This window comes from Ylistrum balloti, unplaced genomic scaffold (assembly GCF_031769215.1).
Source record: "Ylistrum balloti isolate Yb309-2 unplaced genomic scaffold, AGI_CSIRO_Ybal_v1 Utg370392, whole genome shotgun sequence".
NCBI classification, from domain to species: domain Eukaryota; kingdom Metazoa; phylum Mollusca; class Bivalvia; order Pectinida; family Pectinidae; genus Ylistrum; species Ylistrum balloti.
The window spans coordinates 589,778-614,027 of record NW_026782271.1 but is presented as its reverse complement, the minus strand read 5'-3'; the positions used below and the strand labels follow the sequence as shown (position 1 = coordinate 614,027).

At 34.0% G+C, this 24,250-nt stretch overlaps 1 protein-coding gene across 1 annotated transcript; it reads left to right on the top strand.

Moving 5' to 3' along the window:
- The first annotated feature begins 1,170 nt into the window (after positions 1-1,170).
- LOC132554313 (vacuole membrane protein 1-like) lies at positions 1,171-23,242 on the top strand. The gene is made up of 12 exons (XM_060218619.1): positions 1,171-1,282; positions 7,844-8,106; positions 8,564-8,654; positions 9,430-9,540; positions 9,906-9,985; positions 10,473-10,563; positions 12,323-12,460; positions 14,940-15,020; positions 15,320-15,436; positions 16,335-16,396; positions 17,204-17,306; positions 17,686-23,242. The coding sequence occupies exons 1-12, from the start codon at positions 1,178-1,180 to the stop codon at positions 17,824-17,826; spliced, it is 1,383 nt and encodes a 460-aa protein (XP_060074602.1). The 5' UTR covers positions 1,171-1,177; the 3' UTR covers positions 17,827-23,242.
- The last annotated feature ends 1,008 nt before the right edge of the window (positions 23,243-24,250 follow it).

The following is a 24,250-nucleotide window of genomic DNA, read 5'->3' as shown; positions in this document are numbered from 1 at the left end:
TCTGGTAAGAGCATTCACTTAATATTATAATAATTTTGCTAATTAATTTAGACAGGCGTTAACAATAAAATTTAAATATTTATCCAAATGAGAACAATTAGACTTAGAGAAAAATGAAATATAATTAGTTTATGAGAAACTACTCAATATTGGATAATAAATAAATCCACTGAAGCTGTAAGTTAAGTAAATATTGAGAACTAGTAGTTTTTTTAAGGTTGAAAACACCAATAAGAGTCAAAAATCACTATTAGTATCAGTAAAAGAACAAAACTGATTTATATTAATTTTCATAAATAAAAACTGCCATCATTTAAGCTACTTCGAAAGTATCTGCCCTTGATATACTAAGAAAAACACACGAGATCAGGAACGTTTGATATAGAAGGATAAGAAACTGAGCCTAGTGGTGACCTTTCTGGCATAAGCTTTTGTGTTGGAGCACTTGGCCATGAAATCCCTTCTTCTCCATGTTTGATTCACTGACCGACCTTAAAAAAATATTTCGTCGGTGAGAAGTAAATCTTATTTTCGTAAAAATAATAATGCAAAGAATTTTTAACTGACTTATTTCAAACTAGACAATATTCAATTGCAAAATTACTCAGCTTTTAAATACTATCAGGGACGAATATGTCATATACGTCCCTGATACTATCTATTTAAATGTGATTTTCTTCATAGTTATGACAGAAAGAGATATACAAAAACTAGAAATTGTTTGCCACAAAAATTAGTATAATCAATGCGAAAATTATTATTTTTTCTACTACTTTTTATTGGGAAAAGATTAGTCGCGCACATTTAGGGAAAAATAAATACAGCAAGGCCGTCGTTGACTCGATTTCTTTTGCTATGGCATTGTAAAGAGATATTGGCAGTTTCGTATCCCTCTGTATTATACTAACTTTACCTAATGTTGAATACATTTATTTTACTATAGACCACTAAAACATTTCTGTCTCTGTATCAAATACTTCACAAAGAATAACTTAGAGCGTTATTTATATTCAGAGTATCATAACGTGGAATTTGATTTGATGGTGCGATACCTTATATTTAAACCTGATTAACTCCCTTACTTAACCGGAAGTACATAAAATCATCTGATAAATATTGTAGACAGACACGTTGTACAGTATATTTCTTAGAAGATTGTGAACATATCGACACCAGTATGTATAAATATTCTGAAAAGGAAGTACAGAAATTAACGTTAGAACAACTTAGACAGAAATTAAGGGTAAAGGGACTGAAAACGAAGGGACGTAAAAAGGAGTTGGTAAGGTTAGGATGCCGGTTGTCAAAATTGCCTAGACCAATTTCCAGCACGGCACGTTGCCAATTCATAGTGTTCTCAACTTTTCGTTTTCTTGGTAGGCCTAAATGGTGACACTGGAAAGGCCAAACTTGGCTTATTAACAAACAAATCCGTGTATGGTATTTGTTTCTATGCGCCAAAATTTGCAAATGTTTGACAGGGGTACACTGGAACTTCCTCTCGTACAAAGGATAAAAATCCTCAGAGCTCAGAGGATGTGTTGGAACTCCAATGCGTCCTCGTAAATCCAAGATGTTCCCAACCTGTCCAAAGCTCAAGTAGTACTTTTCCTGCTTGTCTTGTAAACTATCTTGACTTAACTGTAATTCTAGATCTGGTCAGGTGATGGGTATTTCCAGTGTCTCCACAGGGTTCTGTTTCGTAGCAGTAGCTCAGTAATATTTCACTAAAACTCCTATTAATGTAGTTGTTTTGTGTGTGATAATTTTTTCATCAAATAATTTTTCAGACGAGTTCTTTTGTAAGCATTTTCAAAATAATGAGGAACTTTGAATGTAGATTTATTACAGTGAAACAGTGACCATAAAACCAACGCTGTTAAATGCCAGCAACAAAACTCAAAAGCATTAGATTCACACTCAAAGTAAAATTTATGAAAAAAAATCTATATTATGAAATGAGTTTAATGACCACTTTTTAAGATCAATCATTTCTAGACAGAAGTTGAAAGACTAAAAATGGTGGTTAACACAAGGATGTAAACCACTGAAATACTGTATAAATAGTTGATCAAGTAGACATGGTATTCTGATTCATTTATAAAAAATGATGTTTGAAGAAAAACAACACCGTACTTATACTATCTTAAAAAAACAATAAGCATGTAGAAGTTCAGAGTACAGAGTGTGACTAGTGGGGATTTTCCATTAGTCAAGTAAGAGAGTGTCTGGCTAGACAGAAGGGTAACTAATTTGAACCCCAAGGGAACAGGATTTTTTCATTACTTTTAATATTACAGATTAGATTCTTTTGACCACACCAAGGGTAGAAACTGTAAGAGGTTGAGAGGCTTCCTTGGAAATATCATGCCAGGGTTTTTTTTATTTTGTCTTCAGAGTCAAAGACTTTGTGAAGAAAGGAGTTGTGTAGAAGTTTAGGGTACAGGTTGCCTAACTAACCTCAGATAAAGAGAATTTTCCATTCAACCAAACGGTTGCAAGTTTGAACCCCATAGGAGCAGGGTTTTTTTCCATACCCCTTACTATTACAATCATATATAAGATATACTACCTAATCTCATTGGCAGGGGAGAACACTGGTTGATGAACTGTCATTGATTCAGTATTACTTAACAATGAATTTGTCATGAATGGAAACAATACTAAAGTACAATCTCTTTTCCATTTTCGATATCCTCTTATAATTACTAACAGAATTCTAAATAGAAGCTCTGATACACCTGAATGTCAGCCGCTTCCTTACTTATGTAATATACATGTATAAGAAGAGTTTGCCACATGAAATATTTCTGACAACAAGATAAAGATATCTGTTGGTTTGAGGGACTGTTTCCTAGACTAGACCCCTATCAGATAACATTTTCAGAAGCAAATAAAGTGGTGTTTGAATATTTGCTCAGAAGTCTTCTATATAAAATTGTTTCACATTATATTTGCTGCTTGTTTCAGAATCCACATCGTTCGGATTATAGTTTTGTCAATATGGAATGAGTTATTGCACATTTATCTTTAAATTGAGTTTTTCCTACTAACCATTTCATACAAAAAAGATCATTTATGTGTGCTTCATTTAAAACATTACTTTGCCTGCTTCTACAATTCACCCAGTTCTTGCATTCTCTTTATATTAATAACTGTAGATATCTACTTATCTTCAACAGATTCTGAACATAACAATGAGTTTACAGGCATAAAGCCTGTCTTCTTTTTGACACCCATGAAAAAGTTTAGATTTTTTTTGTAAAGACTGCTTTTACGTACGAGGGCTGATTGATAAGTTGTGAGCCATATATTGAAGAGGTCAAGCAAGATGTTCTCTGACAATTTAAGGTTGTGTACCTGAAGACTGGTGTCATTTGGTCTGTTTATGTTGAAGAGGTAGCACTCTAAAATAAACAAGTCACTTTTGCAAAATGGACAAAATTGCTGAAAGAGCAGTGATTTAATATTTGCATAAGAAAGGTCTAGCACCTAAGGATATCCATACTGATATGGTAGCAACAATAAGGAATGATGCCCCTTCATATGCTACAGTGAAAAGGTGGGTGGTAGATTTGAAGTGTGACTGGCAGAGTCTTGGGGATGCACCCGTCCTGGAAGGTCTGTGATATTGTTATGACTGACAGGCAAGTTATAGAGATATATATAGCTAGTACAGTTGAGATTTCACAGGAAAGAGTACATTCCATTCTTACAAAAGATTTTGCGATGAGAAAGCTCTCAGCCCATTAGGTACACAGACTTCTGACAGTTGATCTGAAGCACACCCATGGGACTTTGTCGCAGTGGAGAACTTTCTGAATGGTTCAGAATAGGACTTCTTTAAAAGTGTCATTGAGGCTCTTAAACATTGCTGGCAAAAGTGTATAGATACTGAAGGGGATTATGTTGAAAATAATGCAATATGTCTGCCAAAAGTCAAACCATTAAATATGAATATGTGGTATTTTGTTGTGTGTATTAGGTCATTACACATTTCTGTGGTACTTTGTTGGGTGTATTAGATCATTACACATTTCTGTGGTACCTTGTGTGTATTAGGTCATTACACATTTCTGTGGTACTTTGTTATGTGTATTAGATCATTACACATTTCTGTGGTACCTTGTGTGTATTAGGTCATTACACATTTCTGTGGTACCTTGTGTGTATTAGGTCATTACACATTTCTGTGGTACCTTGTGTGTATTAGGTCATTACACATTTCTGTGGTACTTTGTTATGTGTATTAGATCATTACACATTTCTGTGGTACTTTGTTGTGTGTATTAGGTCATTACACATTTCTGTTGTACCTTGTGTGTATTAGGTCATTACACATTTCTGTGGTACTTTGTTGTGTGTATTAGATCATTACACATTTCTGTGGTACCTTGTGTATATTAGGTCATTACACATTTCTGTGGTACTTTGTTGTGTGTATTAGATCATTACACATTTCTGTGGTACCTTGTGTATATTAGGTCATTACACATTTCTGTGGTACTTTGTTGTGTGTATTAGGTCATTACACATTTCTGTGGTACCTTGTGTGTATTAGGTCATTACACATTTCTGTGGTACTTTGTTATGTGTATTAGATCATTACACATTTCTGTGGTACCTTGTGTGTATTAGGTCATTACACATTTCTGTGGTACCTTGTGTGTATTAGGTCATTACACATTTCTGTGGTACCTTGTGTATATTGGGTCATTACACATTTCTGTGGTACATTAGATCATTACACATTTCTGTGGTACTTTGTTGTGTGTATTAGGTCATTACACATTTCTGTTGTACCTTGTGTGTATTAGGTCATTACACATTTCTGTGGTACTTTGTTGTGTGTATTAGATCATTACACATTTCTGTGGTACCTTGTGTATATTAGGTCATTACACATTTCTGTGGTACTTTGCTGTGTGTATTAGGTCATTACACATTTCTGTGGTACCTTGTGTGTATTAGGTAATTACACATTTCTGTGGTACTTTGTTGTGTGTATTAGGTCATTACACATTTCTGTGGTACTTTGCTGTGTGTATTAGGTCATTACACATTTCTGTGGTACTTTGTTGTGTGTATTAGGTCATTACACATTTCTGTGGTACCTTGTGTGTATTAGGTCATTACACATTTCTGTGGTACCTTGTGTGTATTAGATCGCTATACATTTCTGTGGTACCTTGTGTGTATTAGATCACTTCACATTTCTGTGGTACTTTGTTGTGTGTATTAGATCACTACACATTTCTGTGGTACCTTGTGTGTATTAGATCACTACACATTTCTGTGGTACCTTGTGTATATTAGGTCATTACACATTTCTGTGGTATTTTGTTGTGTGTATTAGGTCATTACACATTTCTGTGGTACCTTGTGTATATTAGGTCATTACACATTTCTGTGGTACCTTGTGTGTATTAGATCACTACACATTTCTGTGGTACCTTGTGTGTATTAGGTCATTACACATTTCTGTGGTACCTTGTGTATATTGGGTCATTACACATTTCTGTGGTACCTTGTGTGTATTAGGTCATTACACATTTCTGTGGTACCTTGTGTGTATTTGATCACTACACATTTCTGTGGTATTTTGTTGTGTGTATTAGGTCATTACACATTTCTGTGGTACCTTGTTGTGTGTATTAGGTCATTACACATTTCTGTGGTACCTTGTGTGTATTTGATCACTACACATTTCTGTGGTATTTTGTTGTGTGTATTAGGTCATTACACATTTCTGTGGTACCTCGTGTGTATTAGATCGCTACACATTTCTGTGGTACCTTGTGTGTATTAGGTCATTACACATTTCTGTGGTACCTTGTGTATATTAGATCATTACACATTTCTGTGGTACCTTGTTGTGTGTATTAGGTCATTACACATTTCTGTGGTACCTTGTGTGTATTATTGTGGTACCTTTTGTATATTGGGTCATTACACATTTCTGTGGTACCTTGTGTATATTAGATCATTACACATTTCTGTGGTACTTTGTTGTGTGTATTAGGTCATTACACATTTCTGGGGTACTTTGTGTGTGTATTAGATCATTACACATTTCTTTGGTACTTTGCTGTGTGTAGTAGGTCATTACACATTTCTGTGGTACCTTGTGTGTATTAAGTCACTACACATTTCTGTGGTACTTTGTGTGTATATTAGATCATTACACATTTCTTTGGTACTTTGTTGTGTGTATTAGATCACTACACATTTCTGTGGTACCTTGTGTGTATTAGATCACTACACATTTCTGTGGTACTTTGTGTGTATTAAGTCACTACACATTTCTGTGGTGCATTGTTGTGTGTATTAGATCACTACACATTTCTGTGGTACCTTGTGTGTATTAAGTCACTACACATTTCTGTGGTGCATTGTTGTGTGTGTTATGTGTTACATATTTCTCTGGTACTTTGTTGTGATAGGTGTGGGCCCCTTGCATTTGATACATATTTTTTGATGTGCATGATAATATCTATTATTAGGATGATAAAGACTAAACACTCTATAATGTTCAGATATAAACGTGTTGTTAAATTTGCCATTTTGATAAGGATTCCTAAGGTTCAGTATTGCAGAAGCAAAATATAATCTCCTGAAGTATATATATCATCAGTATATTTTAATAAAAGTCACATTTAAACAAAAATTGAAATGAAATTGTTGTGCTAGATGTATTCTGCAGTACATATTATATGGGCATAATAGGTTTGAGGTAAAACATGTGCATGTCCTGTAGGATTAGAGTTAACAGGTGTTGACAAGAGTTACAGTGATAGGATAAAATTGACACCTGCTGCACTATTGAAATGTTATATCATCATTCATCAGTTAGGCTTCTCACGTAGGAATTACCAGTTCTGTCATTAACAAAGGTAAACTGAGAGTATCTATAACAAAGTCTGACATCTAATTTGTATTTATCCTACATTTTTCATAAATTAAAAGTTTTCAATATAGCCTTTTAGCCTTTGCTACCTAAAAGATTTCATGTAAATTTCATTTTGTGTGATTTAGTGTGACTTCCTACCATGCAATGAGATTGCTCGAGTTTTACGGACTTGTCATTAAAAGTATATACATCTATTTATACCATACCTGTTTACAAATCTCTCAATGATGTAAATTTGGTTATGTATACCAATATGTATATACACAATAGCAGGTGAAAGCTTTGTGTAGGAGCTAATACACAGACTGAAAAAATCTGCATTATAATGGTCCATGTTATGGAGCTTATCAAGCAGCCTGCTTCCGAGGGCCATGTGGTTAATGCATGCTTTGGATTTGTTTATTATCAGAATTCTGTTTACTTTTTGTATTGCTTGTATGTGTTACTACTTTAAACACCCTCATTTGAATTGCTGTTATTTACATATGTTTTTACCAGTTTTAACAGCGTATATGTAACATATTTTCTGCTTTATCATGTTGATGCTTTGTTGTGAAAATCCAAAAGTTTTGCATAGACTTTAGTTTAATTTGGTTATTATATTATTTGCAATAACAATGAATAATGATGTTTCATTTTGTAATGTTTCATTAGTTTTACATTATATATATAATTTGCTGATTCATACTGTAACAGTAGTAGAATTTTTGAGGAATATTATGTTTACCAAGAAAGTTTTTAAATGCTAAAATGTTTGGAATATTTTTTCTGATAATGGTCACTTATGCTGCTTTTAGTACACCCAAAATTGTATATGTTCTTGTCAAGTCTGCAATTTATTACTTGTCTTTAGTCGATTTGAATTTGTTATACAGTTACATATAACTTATACATTTAATTTGTTCAAAACTGACGGTTTCCTGGCTTATTCAGGTGAACCGCCTGTTACAAGCTAGTAAAGCTGAGATGGATGGTGGTCTGAAGACGACCTCTGATACAGCTAGACAACGCCCTAAAGGGTCTGGAAGCACCAATGGTCAGGTCAGCGACACACCTCAACCAAATATGAACATGCAAGAAGTTTTCCATCGAGAGCGAACTGAGAGGGAAGCCATTGTGATATGGAAATCTCCACTAACAACACTTCAGTTCTTTTTTCTAGAGTCTATGATGCTTCTGTCTACTGTATTTAAGAGGTAAATTTATACATCATGTAAAAAACTGTCCTAAGTAGGCAACAGGGTAATGCTTATAAATGAGGGAAGTGCTCTCAGAATTAGTGTTAAAGTGGAAGAAATCTTGAAAATGTTATTTCTGAGGCACTGATCAAGGGATTTTAATTTTATTGTGCCCACACCAATTAATAATCATCACATAACTTAACATTTAATGAGATATGTGATATTTCTGTCTTAGATTTAAAAGCTATATGTTCATATTCAAATACGTGTGTGCAGTTTGGAAAACAAAAAGGATTTGATGAATCCTATACTTAATTGCATGTACATCAGTATGAAAATCTTCAGGAATTCTTAGGTTAAGTTCCTTGTGTAGAGTGTAGAAAATTTCCCTCATTTACTGATTTAAACAGGAGGGAGACACCTATATATGCCATATTCTTTGCAGTTATATTTCTTATGATTATATCTTCAGATTGTGGAGGAGGAAAGCAACTGTGCTGCTCATTCTTTTAGGATGCCTTGCTGTTTACACTTTATACCTAGTGCAGGGCCCACACCAGAAGGTAAGGTGATATAGTGCTGCTATACTGACCTGTACTTACCTGATCTTTCTATTTCCGCAAGGTTAGGTGATAGAGTGCAGCTATACTGACCTGTACTTACCTGATCTCCCTATTTCCCCAAGGGTAGGTGATATAGTGCAGTTATACTGACCTGTACTTACCTGATCTTCCTATTTCCCCTAGGCTAGGTGATATAGTGCTGCTTTACTGACCTGTACTTACCTGATCTTCCTATTTCCCAAGATAAGGTGATAAAGTGCAGCTATACTGACCTGTACTTACCTGATCTCCCTATTTCCCCAAGGGTAGGTGATATAGTGCAGCTATACTGACCTGTACTTACCTGATCTTCCTATTTCCCAAGATAAGGTGATAAAGTGCTGCTTTGCTCATTTGATCTTCCTATTTCCTCAATTACAATTAATATGTAGATAAACCAGTGAAAAGTTTATTTGGTGGTTTAGTGACAATTATGTCCTATTCAGATACACATCTGTTAAGATCAAGTGTCAAGTATACCAAGTTGACGATTAACTTGACTGATCTGAAGCACACATGCACAATATTTACTATAGTTTATTGGCCCATGAATTTATGTTTTTTTTTTCTTCATCTGTAGTAACATGCATGTTAAAGAAATCGAGAAAAATAGTCATGAAATATCACGGAAGAGGTTAAGAATATAATTATAAAGTACTGAACAAAAAAATTATGAAACAGGAAGAATCATATATTTAAGCATTTATGTTAATGTAACTATCTGTTGTCTTTTTAGTATGTACAGGTAATGGAGAAAAACTTGCTGTGGTGGTCATATTGGGTGGGCCTTGGAATCCTGTCATCAGTAGGTCTAGGAACTGGCCTACATACATTTCTCCTATACCTTGTAAGTTAACGTTATATTTGTTTGACCTGAGAATTCATGTGAATATAGAGTGTGAAATAAAGATCTTAAGTCTTGATGGAATAAAACTTATAATTAGTAGTTACATTGTTGTATGTGTTTGATAAATTTGAGGTCGATAGTGGTTTTTGATATCTACCACAGTATACTTCTCTCTTAAAAAAATGGTTTCTTTTTCAACAGATTTTGTTTGATAATTACATTTTGATTGCATCATAACTGTTTCCATCAGAACATCTATAACAGAACAATCACACAAACATGAGAGATAACTAATGTAGCAGAGATATATCTTTTTGGTGGGTAATTTAAGTTTTAGTCCGTAATCTATATCTGTTTTATCTTAGGGTCCACACATAGCATCTGTGACACTAGCTGCCTATGAATGCTCTTCTATAGATTTTCCTGAGCCCCCTTATCCATCCAAGTAAGTGGAACACTTTTACTATAAGATTTCTGTTGTGTGATGTCATCTAGCTTTGGATTCTTTGTCAAGAAGAAGATAAAGTTAGCAGGGTATTCCGTGCTTACTTGTGTAATTCCTTGTTTCTTTTCATTCACTTTCTACTTACGACATAAAACACTTTATAATTTCTTTGCCTTTGTTCTAACATACCCAAAAAATCAAGCATCTACCATACCCATATCATCTCGGTATATATGATGCTGAAAACTCCGTCCTTCCTCAGTTTTATTTTCTGTGAGATACAGGTCATGCTTGTTAAGTTCATAGTGAGAGAGCAGAATGTTAAAGATATTTATCTGTACAAGTAAGATAAATGTTTTTAATGCTATCTTTTAAATTTGGTAGATGTTTGTATAGTTCATTAATAATATATAAAAGAAATGATGGAGCAGTATAATACAATAGTGAATTAATGGTTATGCTGAACTATGTGTATTATGTGTTACAGGATCATCTGTCCTGCGGATGTAGAGACTGGAAACGGTCATATCTCTTTATGGACGATCATGGGCAAAGTCCGCATAGAAGCCATCATGTGGGTGAGTCAACTACAAATGCTTGTTCACTACTGAAATATGTTGTGGTGTCGTTATGTATTTTCACATTCTTGTTATTTAAGGGATGCATGACCTACAATCCTACCTATATCCATCATGTCCCTCCCTGTCCATTTGTGTCAAAAATCAATGTCATCACTTTAGGCATTCATCAGGGATAAAAAAAAAATTGCATTCATCATTTATGAGAGTAACTCTGCTGATTTTATGTGTAAAGACTCCATTGTCAAGATTGAGATGATATGATGACATTTTATTACATTTTTAGCAGTGACATATAGGGATATCTCAAACTGATAAAAGAGAAAGATTAGAGAAAAATATCACTTTTTTGATATTTTTCACTAGTGAAAAACCATTTTAAACCATTTTATTGTGTATAAGTGACATCAATAAATTACAAAATCCATGTCCCAACACAAATAAACATTTATTATGATTTATTTATGAGTCTGTATATTTTTACTGATTTTTCATAAAATGGACTATTTTTTGCATCGTTGTATAATGAGTGAGTAGTGTCTGGAAAAAGCATGGTCAACTTACCCATTTTATAGTTATATCGTAAGTTTGCCATTGTTTTGGTTTATTTTTGCGATGAAAATGTAATAAACAGAATATTTAATAGTGTCTTTATTAATAACAAATATATTTCACTCGTGTGGCTAATATTTTTGGTATATTTTTGTATATTTTGGTATCTTTCACGAGTGCCAAGCACGAGTGAAAGATACCAAATATATTAGCCACACGAGTGAAATATAATCGTTATTACTGAAAACACTATTAAATATCCTATATATAATTTACAGGGGAGTGGGAGCATTCATGTCACACAGACAAAGTCTGTGCCTCTCAGATCTTGCTTAGTGCTTTATCAATGGTGTGTTAAGTGATTATCTTACGTCTGTGTATCGACAACCAACCAACTCATTATATGGTACATGTTGCAATACAGGTAATGCAGTACAATAGGTATTGTATACCCGGTATGTATAATCCAAGTATGATCATCTAAAGTCACATGAGAACCATAAGGCAAAAGAAATACAAAAGCTGTAGAAATATGTCTTCCCCTTCAACACCTCCACTGAAAATCTAAAATGAACTTTTAGATTTTAATTTCAAACAACAGGTAACATGATTATAAGATCATCACCACTGTCTTGAAAATTAAAAACCATTTATTGATCTGTGCAACATGTGTGTCGAGTGTCTACAATAACCAATACCTCATAAATTAAATGTTATTAAATTTTCTTCAGGGATATTGCATGGAGTGTTCAAAAAGTTATATTGCAATATCTCACTGCTGTATGGTATCGAAACTGAAAAATCGTTGATATCAATACATGATGGAATATTGTTCCACCACTTTTAGTCAGTATCAAAAGACAAGTCCATCACCTTGGTATTCCTTCAAACTCCACAGAAAAGTTGCCATGTTATTTTGATTAGGTATATCGTCCAAGGTCTTGTCTATGGGATTCTCCCAGCATCAGACACTACAGCCTTTCTAACATTTTACATGGAAATACCAACATAGTCATAGAAAGAAATTTAAAGGCAGTAAGTCATTGACACATAAATGTATCTTTGAAATGGGTGATCAACATGAAAAATAATATTATAATATCTAAATGGAGCTACAACATAGTGAAACACGTTAAAACCTTATCAAATTTTTAAGTTATTCATTTAACTTGACAAAAGATTAAAATGTTTTGTATTATGTTTTAAGGGTGCAGGAACAGCAATTGGAGAACTTCCTCCATATTTTATGGCCAGAGCTGCCAGACTGTCAGGATCTCATGACGATGACGAATTTGAAGAAATTGAAGAACTGTTACAGGAGAAGCAGGTTCACCCTGATGACATGGTAAGTAGTAGAACTATCTCAATAATGTATGCAGGATTACAATTGTCTATATAACCTCAGGTGAAGGTCCAATGTATGTAATTCAACACTCCTGTACCTATGGCTGTTTGTGTTTTTCAAAATATATATATATATATATATATATATATATATATATATATATACTAAAAGGATAAAGAAACGCAGGGTGAACTTTAAACCAGAAATTAAGTATGATATCGGGCTTCATTTAAAACGAAATTTTGTATACTTACAGATAAATTAAAGCTTAAAAATTTCCAAAGTCTGTATTTTGCATCTGACAATTGGTTTAGAGGTACTAACGATTAAATTGAATGGACCCATAGGATTTTGAAATTGAAATTGGACTGAGTCATCAATATCTTGTGTGTCCGTTGTTTGCTGTGGTCACGGCCCTTATTCTTCTGGTCATAGAGTTCATGAGAGCGTTAATCTGTCTTATGGGGATGTTGTCCCACACTTCAATCAGAGCTCTGGTCAACTGGCACTTTTGAACCTGTCTCTCCAACTGGTCCCAAAGATGCTCGATCGGGGACAAATCAGGGCTATATGGCGGCCAATCTAGTGGTTGAATGTTGTTGTTGGTCAGAAAGACTTGGCAAATCCTTGCTACATGGGGCCTAGCATTATCCTGCTGGAGGGTTAGATTATGCTGCTGTAAGAAAGGGATAACATGGGGTCGGAGGAACTCATCTCTATACTTAGCTGCTGTTAAATTGCCATCAATAACAACCAACTGTGATTTTAACCCGTGCGAGATTCCTCTCCACACCATTACTGAACCACCCCCAAACCTATCCATCTCTACAACGCAAGCGTCTGTAAAACGTTCACCACGACGTCGGTAGACACGTTGACGGCCGTCAGATCGATAAAGACAGAATCGAGACTTGTCCTTGAAGAAAACTTGTCTCCACTGCCTCAGTGGAAACCGTTGTGGAGCATGTGCGGCGACCCAGGCCATACGACGCTGACATTGAGCAGGGGTAAGGTGTGGACCTACATAGGGGCGACGTGCTCTTACACCAACTTCTCGTAATCGATTCCTTACAGTTTTTGAACGCCCATGATTTCCACGAAAATTAAGTGCACTCTCAACGGCAGTAAGGCGCCGATTATGCACATGAGAGACGACGATATAGCGATCCTGAAGTTGTGATGTTACGCGCGGACGTCCTGACCTAGGTCGATCGGCCAATCGCCCAGTTTCCCAAAGACGTCTTACAAGACATTCTATGGTGGAAACATACAAACCAAAGTGCCTAGCAACCTGATTTTGCAGCTGTCCTTGCATTAGCATCTGAATGACCTGACCCCTCTGAACTTCTGTGAGTCGTGCAATTCTTAAAACGAATCAAATTCTCAATTAATTTTAGGGTATAAAGACTAACGAAGAGTGACTTGACCAACACTGCATGAGATCAGAACAACACGGTGCATGAGTTTCTTGTTTTTTCCTTCCTCCATTTACCAGAGCTGCGCACTGTACCGTGACTAAATTTTCGATACATGACAAGGTGTAATATGACCTAATTACTCAATCCACAAAGTTTCACTTTATTTGGAGAACGCGTTTTCAAAATATCAGAATAAATATTACCCTGCGTTTCTTTATCCTTTCAGTATATATTGTTTAGTAAGGTAATAAAAGGGAACCCTGCTTCAAATAACCCTGGCTGTTTATTGGGCAATAAAACCAGCAAACAAACAACAGTTAATGGAATATGACCACCATATGCCAGCACAACATGAATATGATCATTGTTTTGGAAAAATATTATTTTGAGTCATGTAACAAAATCGTAGCTGACAGACAGGTTGGGAACTCCTTGTTTAAGTTGAGACTGTCTTGATTTTAAGAGACTCCTTTGTGTTTCACATTTGAGTGTACCCTATATATAACACTAAAATTTGGGAATTCATTATATTTTTTGACAGTTGCTCTACTTATGTTTTTTATGAATAAATTTTGCTATAATAGCTTTTTTTTCGGGGGGGGGGGGGGGGGGGGGGGGGGGGGGGGGGGGGGGGGGGGGGGGGTGGGCTTTAAATGCCCTTCAAAATTGTTATTAATCAATGTTTAATTTAATAATTTTACTAACTGGTATAAAAAAACTTAACCCAAGCATGGTGTTATCACATGTCAAACATGTAATGCATTCCAACCTGATCTCCCTACCAGTATCATTTCTACTTCATTTACGGCTTAAAATGTCAACATGTGTTTCTCAATTCTGTTAAAGGTCACTACAGGTTTGTATGAATTTTTATCCTTTTAACCTGATTTTCCTTTGTCGTCCATTTAATACCAGTGGTCTCCGGTTCCTTCCTTCAACAGACATCTCACTCATAGGAAATGTGAACACCTAGTCCCTCTCTGTCTGCAAAAACAAGTGCTATTCATTTAAATGTAAAATTTAATCCTTTGAATACCAGTTTATCTTGCTTTTCTTTTCAGTCTTTCATGGAAAAAGCAAAACTAGGCGTACACAGCTTGGTGCAAAGAGTTGGGTTCTTTGGGATTCTTGCCTGTGCTTCAGTGAGTACTATAATATCTTCTGTCCCGTTTTTCATACTTAGCGCTCTTTAACTATGTAGTAGAAGTAAATCAGTTTAAATTCATACAGGAAGTTAAAAAAAAGAGCATTCCTTTTGAATATGAACATAAGTTTAAATGCATAAAAATATATAAATGCATCTTTCAATGAAAGAATATATGTCTTCAGATAAAGCAGCTAAATTTTACTTACTGTGCCAGTGTTAGTAGCAATTCAGTCATTGTCAATGTTAGGCCACTTATTTGAGATAAAATTTATATTACATGTAATCTGTTTGCAGATCCCAAATCCACTATTTGACTTGGCAGGAATCACATGTGGTCATTTTCTTGTACCATTCTGGACATTTTTTGGAGCAACATTGATAGGAAAAGCTATAATCAAGATGCATATACAGGTTTGTTAATTGTCATCAGTACATATTACTATTCCCGCCCAAATGAGCCTGATTTGAGGACTTGATTTCAATATTTTCCATTTATCTAACTCTTTATATATTTTCATATTTTTGATTGTTCCAATACACCAGTACATGTGAGGTATAAATTGGCATGGAAATCAGTTTTGTAATGACACCTGATCTTTTGAGCTGTGAAAATTGGAGAAGTTAGTGACGCTTGAATTTTCACTGTAAGGAATTTTTTTTTGTTCATGTCGTGTTTATTCTTTTTCTTGACCAAGAACTTTACCATGAGGTCACATAAAATATATTTTTGCAGTCATCAGCATTTGATAATTTTCTCATGTAGTATGGTGTGTTTAAAACTGTTCAGCAATAAACTAGGTAAAACAGTTTGTAAAAGATAATCAGATAAAAGATATTAAAAGACAGGAGAGAGGACAGTAGCTCAGTCATTTAGAGGGTTGGCCTGCATATTAAGCAACCTCAGGTGAAGATTTTGGGGGTGCATGGTATGACACTCTGTACCCATGGTGGTTTGTGTCTCTTCGGAAGCTGAGAAATGGACCAGTCCACTGAGCTGCTTGTATCCTTGTTTGAGACATTTGACCTTATAGCATGCAATGGGCCTCCTGTGTATGATTCAATGAGATAGCCACCAGCTACTACATGGAGACCCTGCCTCAAAATGACCCTGGTCGTTCACTGGAAAATGACAAATTTTTAAAAACAACATTAAATATAAATAGCATGTACAAGAACAATATAAGTCCTAAAATTCACCTTGATTAGAGGTAATTATCAATTAACTTTATGTTTCTGTTAAAGAGATTTAAGATACCTTTATTTCACTAAGGATATGTTTTAATTAAGTGTTATTTGTTGTGTTTTTCAGAAGTTATTTGTTATCTTCATGTTTAGTGAACATCATGTAGAGGGAGTTGTCAATTTAATAGGGTAAGTACAGAGGCAATTATGTATAGACAGGTAATACTGTAACACCTTACAAGAAAAGGTTCTGACATATGCCTACTAGTACATTAAGTGACTAATGATGCATATTTATTTGATGCACTGCTCTCCCAAAGCTTCCTTGACACATAAATTTGTTTTATTTGTGAAATGAAACTTTATTTTCACAAAATCTGTTACCTGATTCAAGATGCTACATGTGATGGACATCATAAATATTGCAGTATTCTATTTTTATACTCTTTCTGTGTTATGAGGTGGGTGGTTAGTGATGGGAGCGGGGTAGGGTAGGGCAGGGTAGACATTTTCTAGTTTCTTCAACTGCTTTGACGGAAATTCACATTTTGACAAACAACGATACAATCACACAGTAAACCATGTGTAGAACTTAATCCATTTGCTCAAAATCATTGTAGAATGTATTCGATAGAATTATTGCAATTCAGTGCCATAAGAATACATTAATATATGTAAATGATAGAAGGGCACATACTGATTAATTTATCCTTCCACTTATAGCACTGTTCAGTAGAATTATGAAATGTTGTATTTTATTTTACTGTAAAAAGTTTGCCCCTTACTGCGAGTAATAATATGACGTCCTGTAATAAGCACACCTCTTTACTTTAAGTAAGAAGTAATGTGTCGTCCCCTGGGCATATGGCAGAATGAATACAGAATTGTATTTAACTGATCAGTTCTCTATGTGACATGAAAATAAAACACAAATAGTATGAACAAACAGGAATTCTGGTCTTAACTCTAAAGTAATATGAGGTATTTTTGTTTCAGGTATATTCCGAAGTTTGGTAAATCCTTACAGATGCCATTTAAGGATTATTTATCTCTACAACGGAAGAAGCTTCATCGTACAGAAGGCACAGACGTGGAAAATGTACTTATCACTATCAGTAGCTATTCACATGTCTTACATTTCTGTTTTGATAAATATGTTAACTTCATTATAGTTCCATACAAACAGACTTACATATAAGCCTTTGTAAATTTTGTTTTTGTTATCATCTGGACCTGGTCGGCATCTCATTTCTGATATATAACTTACAGCACTTAAGATAAGAAGACTTGCCAAGATCATTTGGATTTTTGAAAGAAATTTTTCATATATGTTTGTTTTATTTATTTCTTGGTTAGCAGAAAGAGAGTATGGTATCCCTTTTTACACGCTCGCCTACTTTCTGATGAATGAGGATGTAAAAACATGATGAAAATTTAATTGTTGGATTTTGCTCATTTTATAAATTTTTCTTTTTCAGGAGGCTAATATACTAGGCTGGATATTTGAGAAGTTGATTATTGTGATGGTGTTATATTTCATTGTGTCTATAGTCAACTCAACAGCACAGAGTTACCACAAAAGGATGTGTAAAGAAAAACGCAAATCACGGGCGAACTGAAACACCAAAACATTTGTAAAGGTTGGTGATATCAGTCAGTGTGCTGAGGGATAACATGGACCGTGTAATGTTATCTGCTCAAGAATAGTGTAATAGATTATTGGAAGAGCAGAAGCTGTTCAGGGATATCCAAGTCACTGTTTGTGTCCTATTTGAAAGTAATCAGAGGAAGCGTTGATTTTGAAATGAGTTAAGAATTATTGGAAAAGAACTTTTTTTTTTAAAATCTGTATAAAGATCACCCGTTTTGTAAATCTGTTTTTATTCTGTGTGTTGAATCATCATGATTATATTTGATAAGACCTGTTCAGAATTTTTTAATACTGAAAATTTGGAAATTGCTAGTTTCTGACAGATATTTGTTGATGATGTCCCTTTTTGCACATGAATTGAATTAATGTGTTATGTGAAAGAAAGGAAATAGTAATGGACACTATAACTGGACTACACAGTTATTGGACTCTGTTTTGTAACTGTACAATTACTAAACCTTGTTTTTCAAACTTGGCTGTACAGATATTGAACAAGACAGGTATTGAACACTACAGTTGTTGAACACTGTTCTTCAGCTTGGCTGTACAGTTATTGAACAAGACAGGTATTGAACACTACAGTTGTTGAACATTGTTCTTCAACTTGGCTGTACAGTTATTGAACACTGTTCTTCAACTTAGCTGTACAGTTATTGAACAAGACAGGTATTGAACACTACAGTTGTTGAACATTGTTTTTTTTTCTGTACATGTCTTGAACTCTGTTTTGTTTACTTAACTGTTCAGTTATCGAACAGCTTTGTATCTTAACTGTACATATATTGAACGGTGGTTGTAAAAAGCTCAGTTTTTACTATGATATCTTTTATATGGCATGGATATTTATTTTGAAGACATCATTTCGTAACTTGAAGGTAGATCTTACACAAGTTTCCATTAGAGGGATAGCATATCCTGCTGATTTTCAAATTTGCTATGATGTATGTAACTGAGTCACTTTTTCCAAGTGCCTCTAAAAACGTTTTGTAGAACTTTAATTAGCCTAGTGTCTTAATGATTGGGCTGATCATGGGAAGTTCTGTAATGTGGAGTCAGTGCCTCACTGATTGAGCTGATAAAGGGATTTGGTATCAATAAAAATCTATTAGATAGTTCACTATAACTACAAAAATTCCAGTGCTGTAATGTTTTAGGTAACGGGAAATATGTGCAACAGGAAAGTCTGCTAGTGTGATACACACTATCCTAACAATACATAGTAGGATACAAGTCTGAATGGTGACCAGTGCTAGAGTTCTAGATTTTCATATAGTTTTTTTAGATAAATCATATTTACATACCATTTTACACAGTGTAAACATTGTGATACTTCCATCACTGTCTTACTGTATTCATGTTTCAGTGAGGATCTTAAAAAGGAAATTCTATCACAATTATTACAAAGTGGTAGTGACGTATGTTTATTGTGTGGAAAGGTATTGTCGCATGTCCTGTTTTAATATTCAGATTTTTTTTCATCTCACTTGTTCATTATTTGTAATTTTACAAATATAGTAATGTTATACATTGTATACATATCATGTCATGTGAACACTTACTCTGAATTGTATTTCAGATAGATTTTATTTTTCATCATGGTTCTTCATCATCAGAAACCCACAAGGCTCTTCTTAACAACAAGAGTAGAGTCTTGTGAGTTTCAGGGGATGATAATTTATGGTATGGAGATATGTTTAACCCCTAGCACTCATACAAAATACCCTGTAAGGGCCTAATGAACACAATATAACCTGCAGAACTTCAATTAGAAAAGATTTGTTCATTGATAATATTTATCATCAGCATGTTCTGTAGACAGGTACTTTCTTTAGCAGTATAAATTAAAAGAACATTTTCATTCAGATTTTAAGTATTGGCAAGAACCTTGAAGTTAATTGAAGTTCATATGAACGTACCTCACTTTCAGATACACAGTGTATGTTCATATTGTACAAAGGCAGGGCTACATTATTATATAAATAAGTTACCTCCCTTGGATACCTTGTCCTGGCAGTGCATTGTGATGTAAGTAACTTCACAGATGAGGTATCATTATATACATGTCATAATAATCAGTAAATGTGCAGTTTATATAATTCCTGTAGATTTTAGTGTTTGTTGTTTGCATGAACCTTGTCTGTTTTTTAGTGAATGTCTCTTATAAAATACGTAATTAGAATGAGTATGACAATTTGCATATTATCCGAAAATCCTTTCAGTGTTTAAGTCTGTCAGGCATATTATTTATGTAAAAAAAATTTCAATCCAAACTGATGTGAATGAACAAATAGGATGCTATGAACAGCTATAGTATATTGAAGCCTGTGATGTAAATCATAGTTTTTCTTCATTTTGTGAAAACATCAATACTTACAAAATAGACTAGTTCTACAAAATTTTTCACCAAATGAAAATCAAACATCATCATTTTTTTTTCTTTTTCATGTTTTATTATACTGTTATTATTAATCATTAATTAATTTAGGGACCCTTGATTTTGTTTTTACATTCCAATTAGTGATGTCTTGTGGATTTTCATGTACTAAGATATTCCTGGAGGGTTTCTTTGTCATCATCTGTAATGTACAAAACTGTCACTGTTAAGCCAGCATTATAAGGAGTATCTGTGTTCCCGAAAAGTGAATTAAAACTCCCAATGGTGGGTTGTAGTCCCACAGTAGTATAGCTATGCACCAAAAGTATTGTATGTCCTATGTCTCAATATCAAAGAGCGGGCCAGTTAAGTTACTTTCTAACTATAATTTACACAATTTGATTTCTGTTTTATATTATTTATTGCCTGGTTATGATTTCTTTGTCAATTTAATTTTGAAAGTCAATATAACTGACATTCAATACTTCAGCTTTCTATCCAAATCCTGTTATTGACCACCAGTTATAATTACACTGTATACCACGTGACCTGCAGTTATTTGGCCCTTTTTGCCTCTTGCTGTTGTTTCAAATACTGTTCACATAAGATTAAATCGTTGTAATTTATCTTTATGTAAGAAAAAACTTGTTTACAATTACATGGATACCAGGTAATTTGTGTTGTAAAAATCAGATTGTCAAGTAGCAGTAAGAAATCTCTTTGGGTAGAATTATTGACAGTAGGCCATCAACTTGTCATTGAACACAGCGTTGTTATCCCTGAGAGAATAATGCTGACTCGGGCATGAGAATTAACCATAGTTATTAATAGAGTCTGTATCTCTGTATGGTAAAAGTACATAACAGAATGACTCAAGCCTAACACAGTTCAATTTCCCTCCGGAACTGTGTTATGCTGTTTGCCGCACTGCTGTATTACGGGTAAAATCAGGATTCGTAGAAAACATTCATAGTATTTGATAGAATGTTTAAGAAAAGTCTTTGGGTGGTGAGATGTCAGTATATCTGATTGTGTTGTCATTGTTTTCATGTGAACAATAAATGTGGCAAGCATTACAGATTAATTTATCTGTCAAAATTTGAATTTTTCAATTGTTCAAATTTATGCAGTTTCATCGAAAGCTACAAGGAAAAAGCATGATTTATTCAAGGAAAATTATGAAATTGACTTTGGTTTTCTTTTGTTTGGTGGGTTTTTTTTAGAGGTAGGGGGGCTTCTATTTGCAAAATATGTGTTGATTGAAAATAATTAATCAAGTGTTTCAGACAAGAAAAGATTTTTGAAATGTCCACAGTGACATTATGTTATACTGTGTTTACTATAAGTAAAACAGTTACTGTAAAATAATCAATTTTTGTGGCAGTTTTATTTTTGCTTGATTTATGGTTATGCCTAATCCACAAATATACATGCCCATGAAATGAAAAACAGATAATTGAAATGGAATATAATCGTGGTGGATTTTGTGAGAAAGAATAATCCACAAATTTTTGTAAAACCACAATATACAGTATTTTACACTGTTGTTCTGTTGATGTTACTGTACAAATGATGATGTTTGTGTATATCAGTATATCAAATGTTTGTTTGTAAACTGAACAAAAATTCATCTTGATATTACCTTCCTGATGGCAAACATCACTTAAAGGAAGCCAGTATGTAACAGAGTTATTTTTATTTTGTTTTTTGTAATGGTAGTACGATGGCGTCCGGTGAATTCTTTTTCTAGTAAAGACCTGTATATTATTGAGCTTCTGAATTACATATGTTTACCCTAGGGGTTATTTGTTAATCAGACCTTTAGATCAGTTACCATGTTGGTCTGTAAAGGGTTGATTTGCTGGTAAGTGTGTCAGTCTTAATGTGTATGAACAATTACTTGGAACCAGCTTCAATCTAGGAATACATTCTTTATAAAAAAAAATCAGTTAGGACTTATCTATGCAGTAATGACTGTGATTAAGTTCTTATTCACAGCATAATAATAATGATTAAAAAAAAACACCTCTTATAGGCTTTTCTTAAAAATTGATATATTTGAAATTAATGTCTGCAACTTTTTTTTTTTTTTTTAATTTATTTGGCTTGGAAGTTTTATGCTATGGTATCGTCTAACAACAGATCGTAAATCATAAGAAAAAAGAGATATGCATTGAAATTTTAGTTTCCGAACTATTTCCCTGTACAGATATTTTTAGATATCTTTTTTCCAGCAAAATCACATTCTTTTGAAAAGAATCATTAAAACAATCATGAATGGAGGTTGCCAAAATTATTTGAGAAATTTAACTCTTTCTTACACAGAAGCTGTTGATTTACAGTGGACTATATAATTGTTTGCTTTTCATAAAATGTCATTTATAAAAATAAAAAAGTATTAAAAAAACCCAATTTGGCTGGAATGTTGAATGGTTTAAGTTACACTTCTCTTTCAGTAGATGGCTTCGTTTTTAGCTTAATCTTACAACAAATTTACCCATCCCTCCATACAAATCTTGCCATTTTTGACAACTGTTATCAACATTTTGTTGACCAGATCACTTAGTTGTACTGATGAGCTGATTAGATAACATTTTACAGGTTTCACCGATATTCAGGGTGGCTCTTTGCTACACGTAACATAATGTCAGAAATGTGTACTTGCTCAAGTAGAAATATTTTTATTTTTACATTCCCTTTGTGTAATTCCTGATCCTTCATAATGTACATGGAATAGTTCGTCACTAGAGAGACACTTTGATCATTATTTGTTGTACATAATTGGATGTTTTGTTATTTATTTCATGAGAGAATTTTGGGAATTCGTAATTACTGAGAGTTTTATGGAAGCCGTGTTCCTCACCTAAAAGAGAATTGCCCCTTGTTTATAAGGTAATACATCCAAACTGTTAGAGGTAAATTTGAGGTTTATACTTTGAGTGTTAGTGTGAAAAACTCAAAAAAGGTGTTAATACATCTGTATTAATAAAAATCCTTCATAAAACTGTCATTTTGTGTGTTTGTTTGTGTATATTATGATATCATAGTGTTAAAATAAGGGTTTATCTTCTGTTACTACTTTGTCCATATGAATACGTAATAATATAAGTTGAACCCCTAAGAAAGTACTTCAGGGGTGCAGAATTGGTGTAAAATCACCTGATGAAGCCTTGACCGGAGGCGAAACTAGTTTGACAAAAAAGTTAAGTAACCCACTTATCTGGTAACACTTGATCTTAACCTTTCCTTGCCTATTCCTTTTGATTGCGCTGCATACCTGAAAGTATCCAAGTCCAAGTGGAGTGCACCGCTCAAGAATACACCTTCCTGAAAACTGATATTGGCTCTATATCCTCCTTTAATCACTTCTGTCACATTGATATCAAATCTTTTTTCTAATTAGGTCATCAGACCCCAAGGTCCAGGTAGACCATTAGTCATTGAATTTTGTCTGTCGACTTTTGCCATGCACCTATCGTAAACCGTTCATATTGTAATGTTTCTTCTCCTGAAGATCCACCTTTGGTATTTAGATAAACTTGTTTGAAGTGATCCTGAGATTGTTTCAACCAAGTGATTTTTATGGTTAATCTGAAATCCAAGATGGCCACAGTATAAAAAAAAATATAAAACGTCTCAAATTTCTGTTAGAAGGATGGAGTTGAAATTTACCAGGAAGGGATCTGAGATGGTCCCAACCAACTTGTTATTTTTCCATTCAGTCAGAAATTCAACATGGTGGTCGTCATGAAAAAATTCATTTTTAGGAAACATAGTATTTTCAAGTTCCTCTGGTGTGAAAGATGCAAATGATGTATATTTACTTCTTGGCCTTGTCAAATGTTTGAAGTGTGAGTCACAGTGGCCATCTTGTATTTTGTCCATCCTTTTATGTCCAGAATATAACTCAGGGCTATTAACCCCTCAATTACAGTCATTGTCCTTTGTTAAAATTTCAACATCAAATTGCTTGCATTTTAACTAGGATAATGATACTTTATGTATACACTGATCATAC

What these genes read in the sequence shown, in the direction of transcription:
- LOC132554313 (XM_060218619.1), top strand. Translation starts at nt 1,178, where the DNA reads ATGTATAAATATTCTGAAAAGGAAGTACAGAAATTAACGTTAGAACAA. An exon ending in GGATTCTTGCCTGTGCTTCA is followed by an intron (nt 15,021 to 15,319) that starts GTGAGTACTATA and finishes ATCTGTTTGCAG; the next exon opens with ATCCCAAATCCACTATTTGA. An exon ending in GGAGTTGTCAATTTAATAGG is followed by an intron (nt 16,397 to 17,203) that starts GTAAGTACAGAG and finishes TTTTTGTTTCAG; the next exon opens with GTATATTCCGAAGTTTGGTA.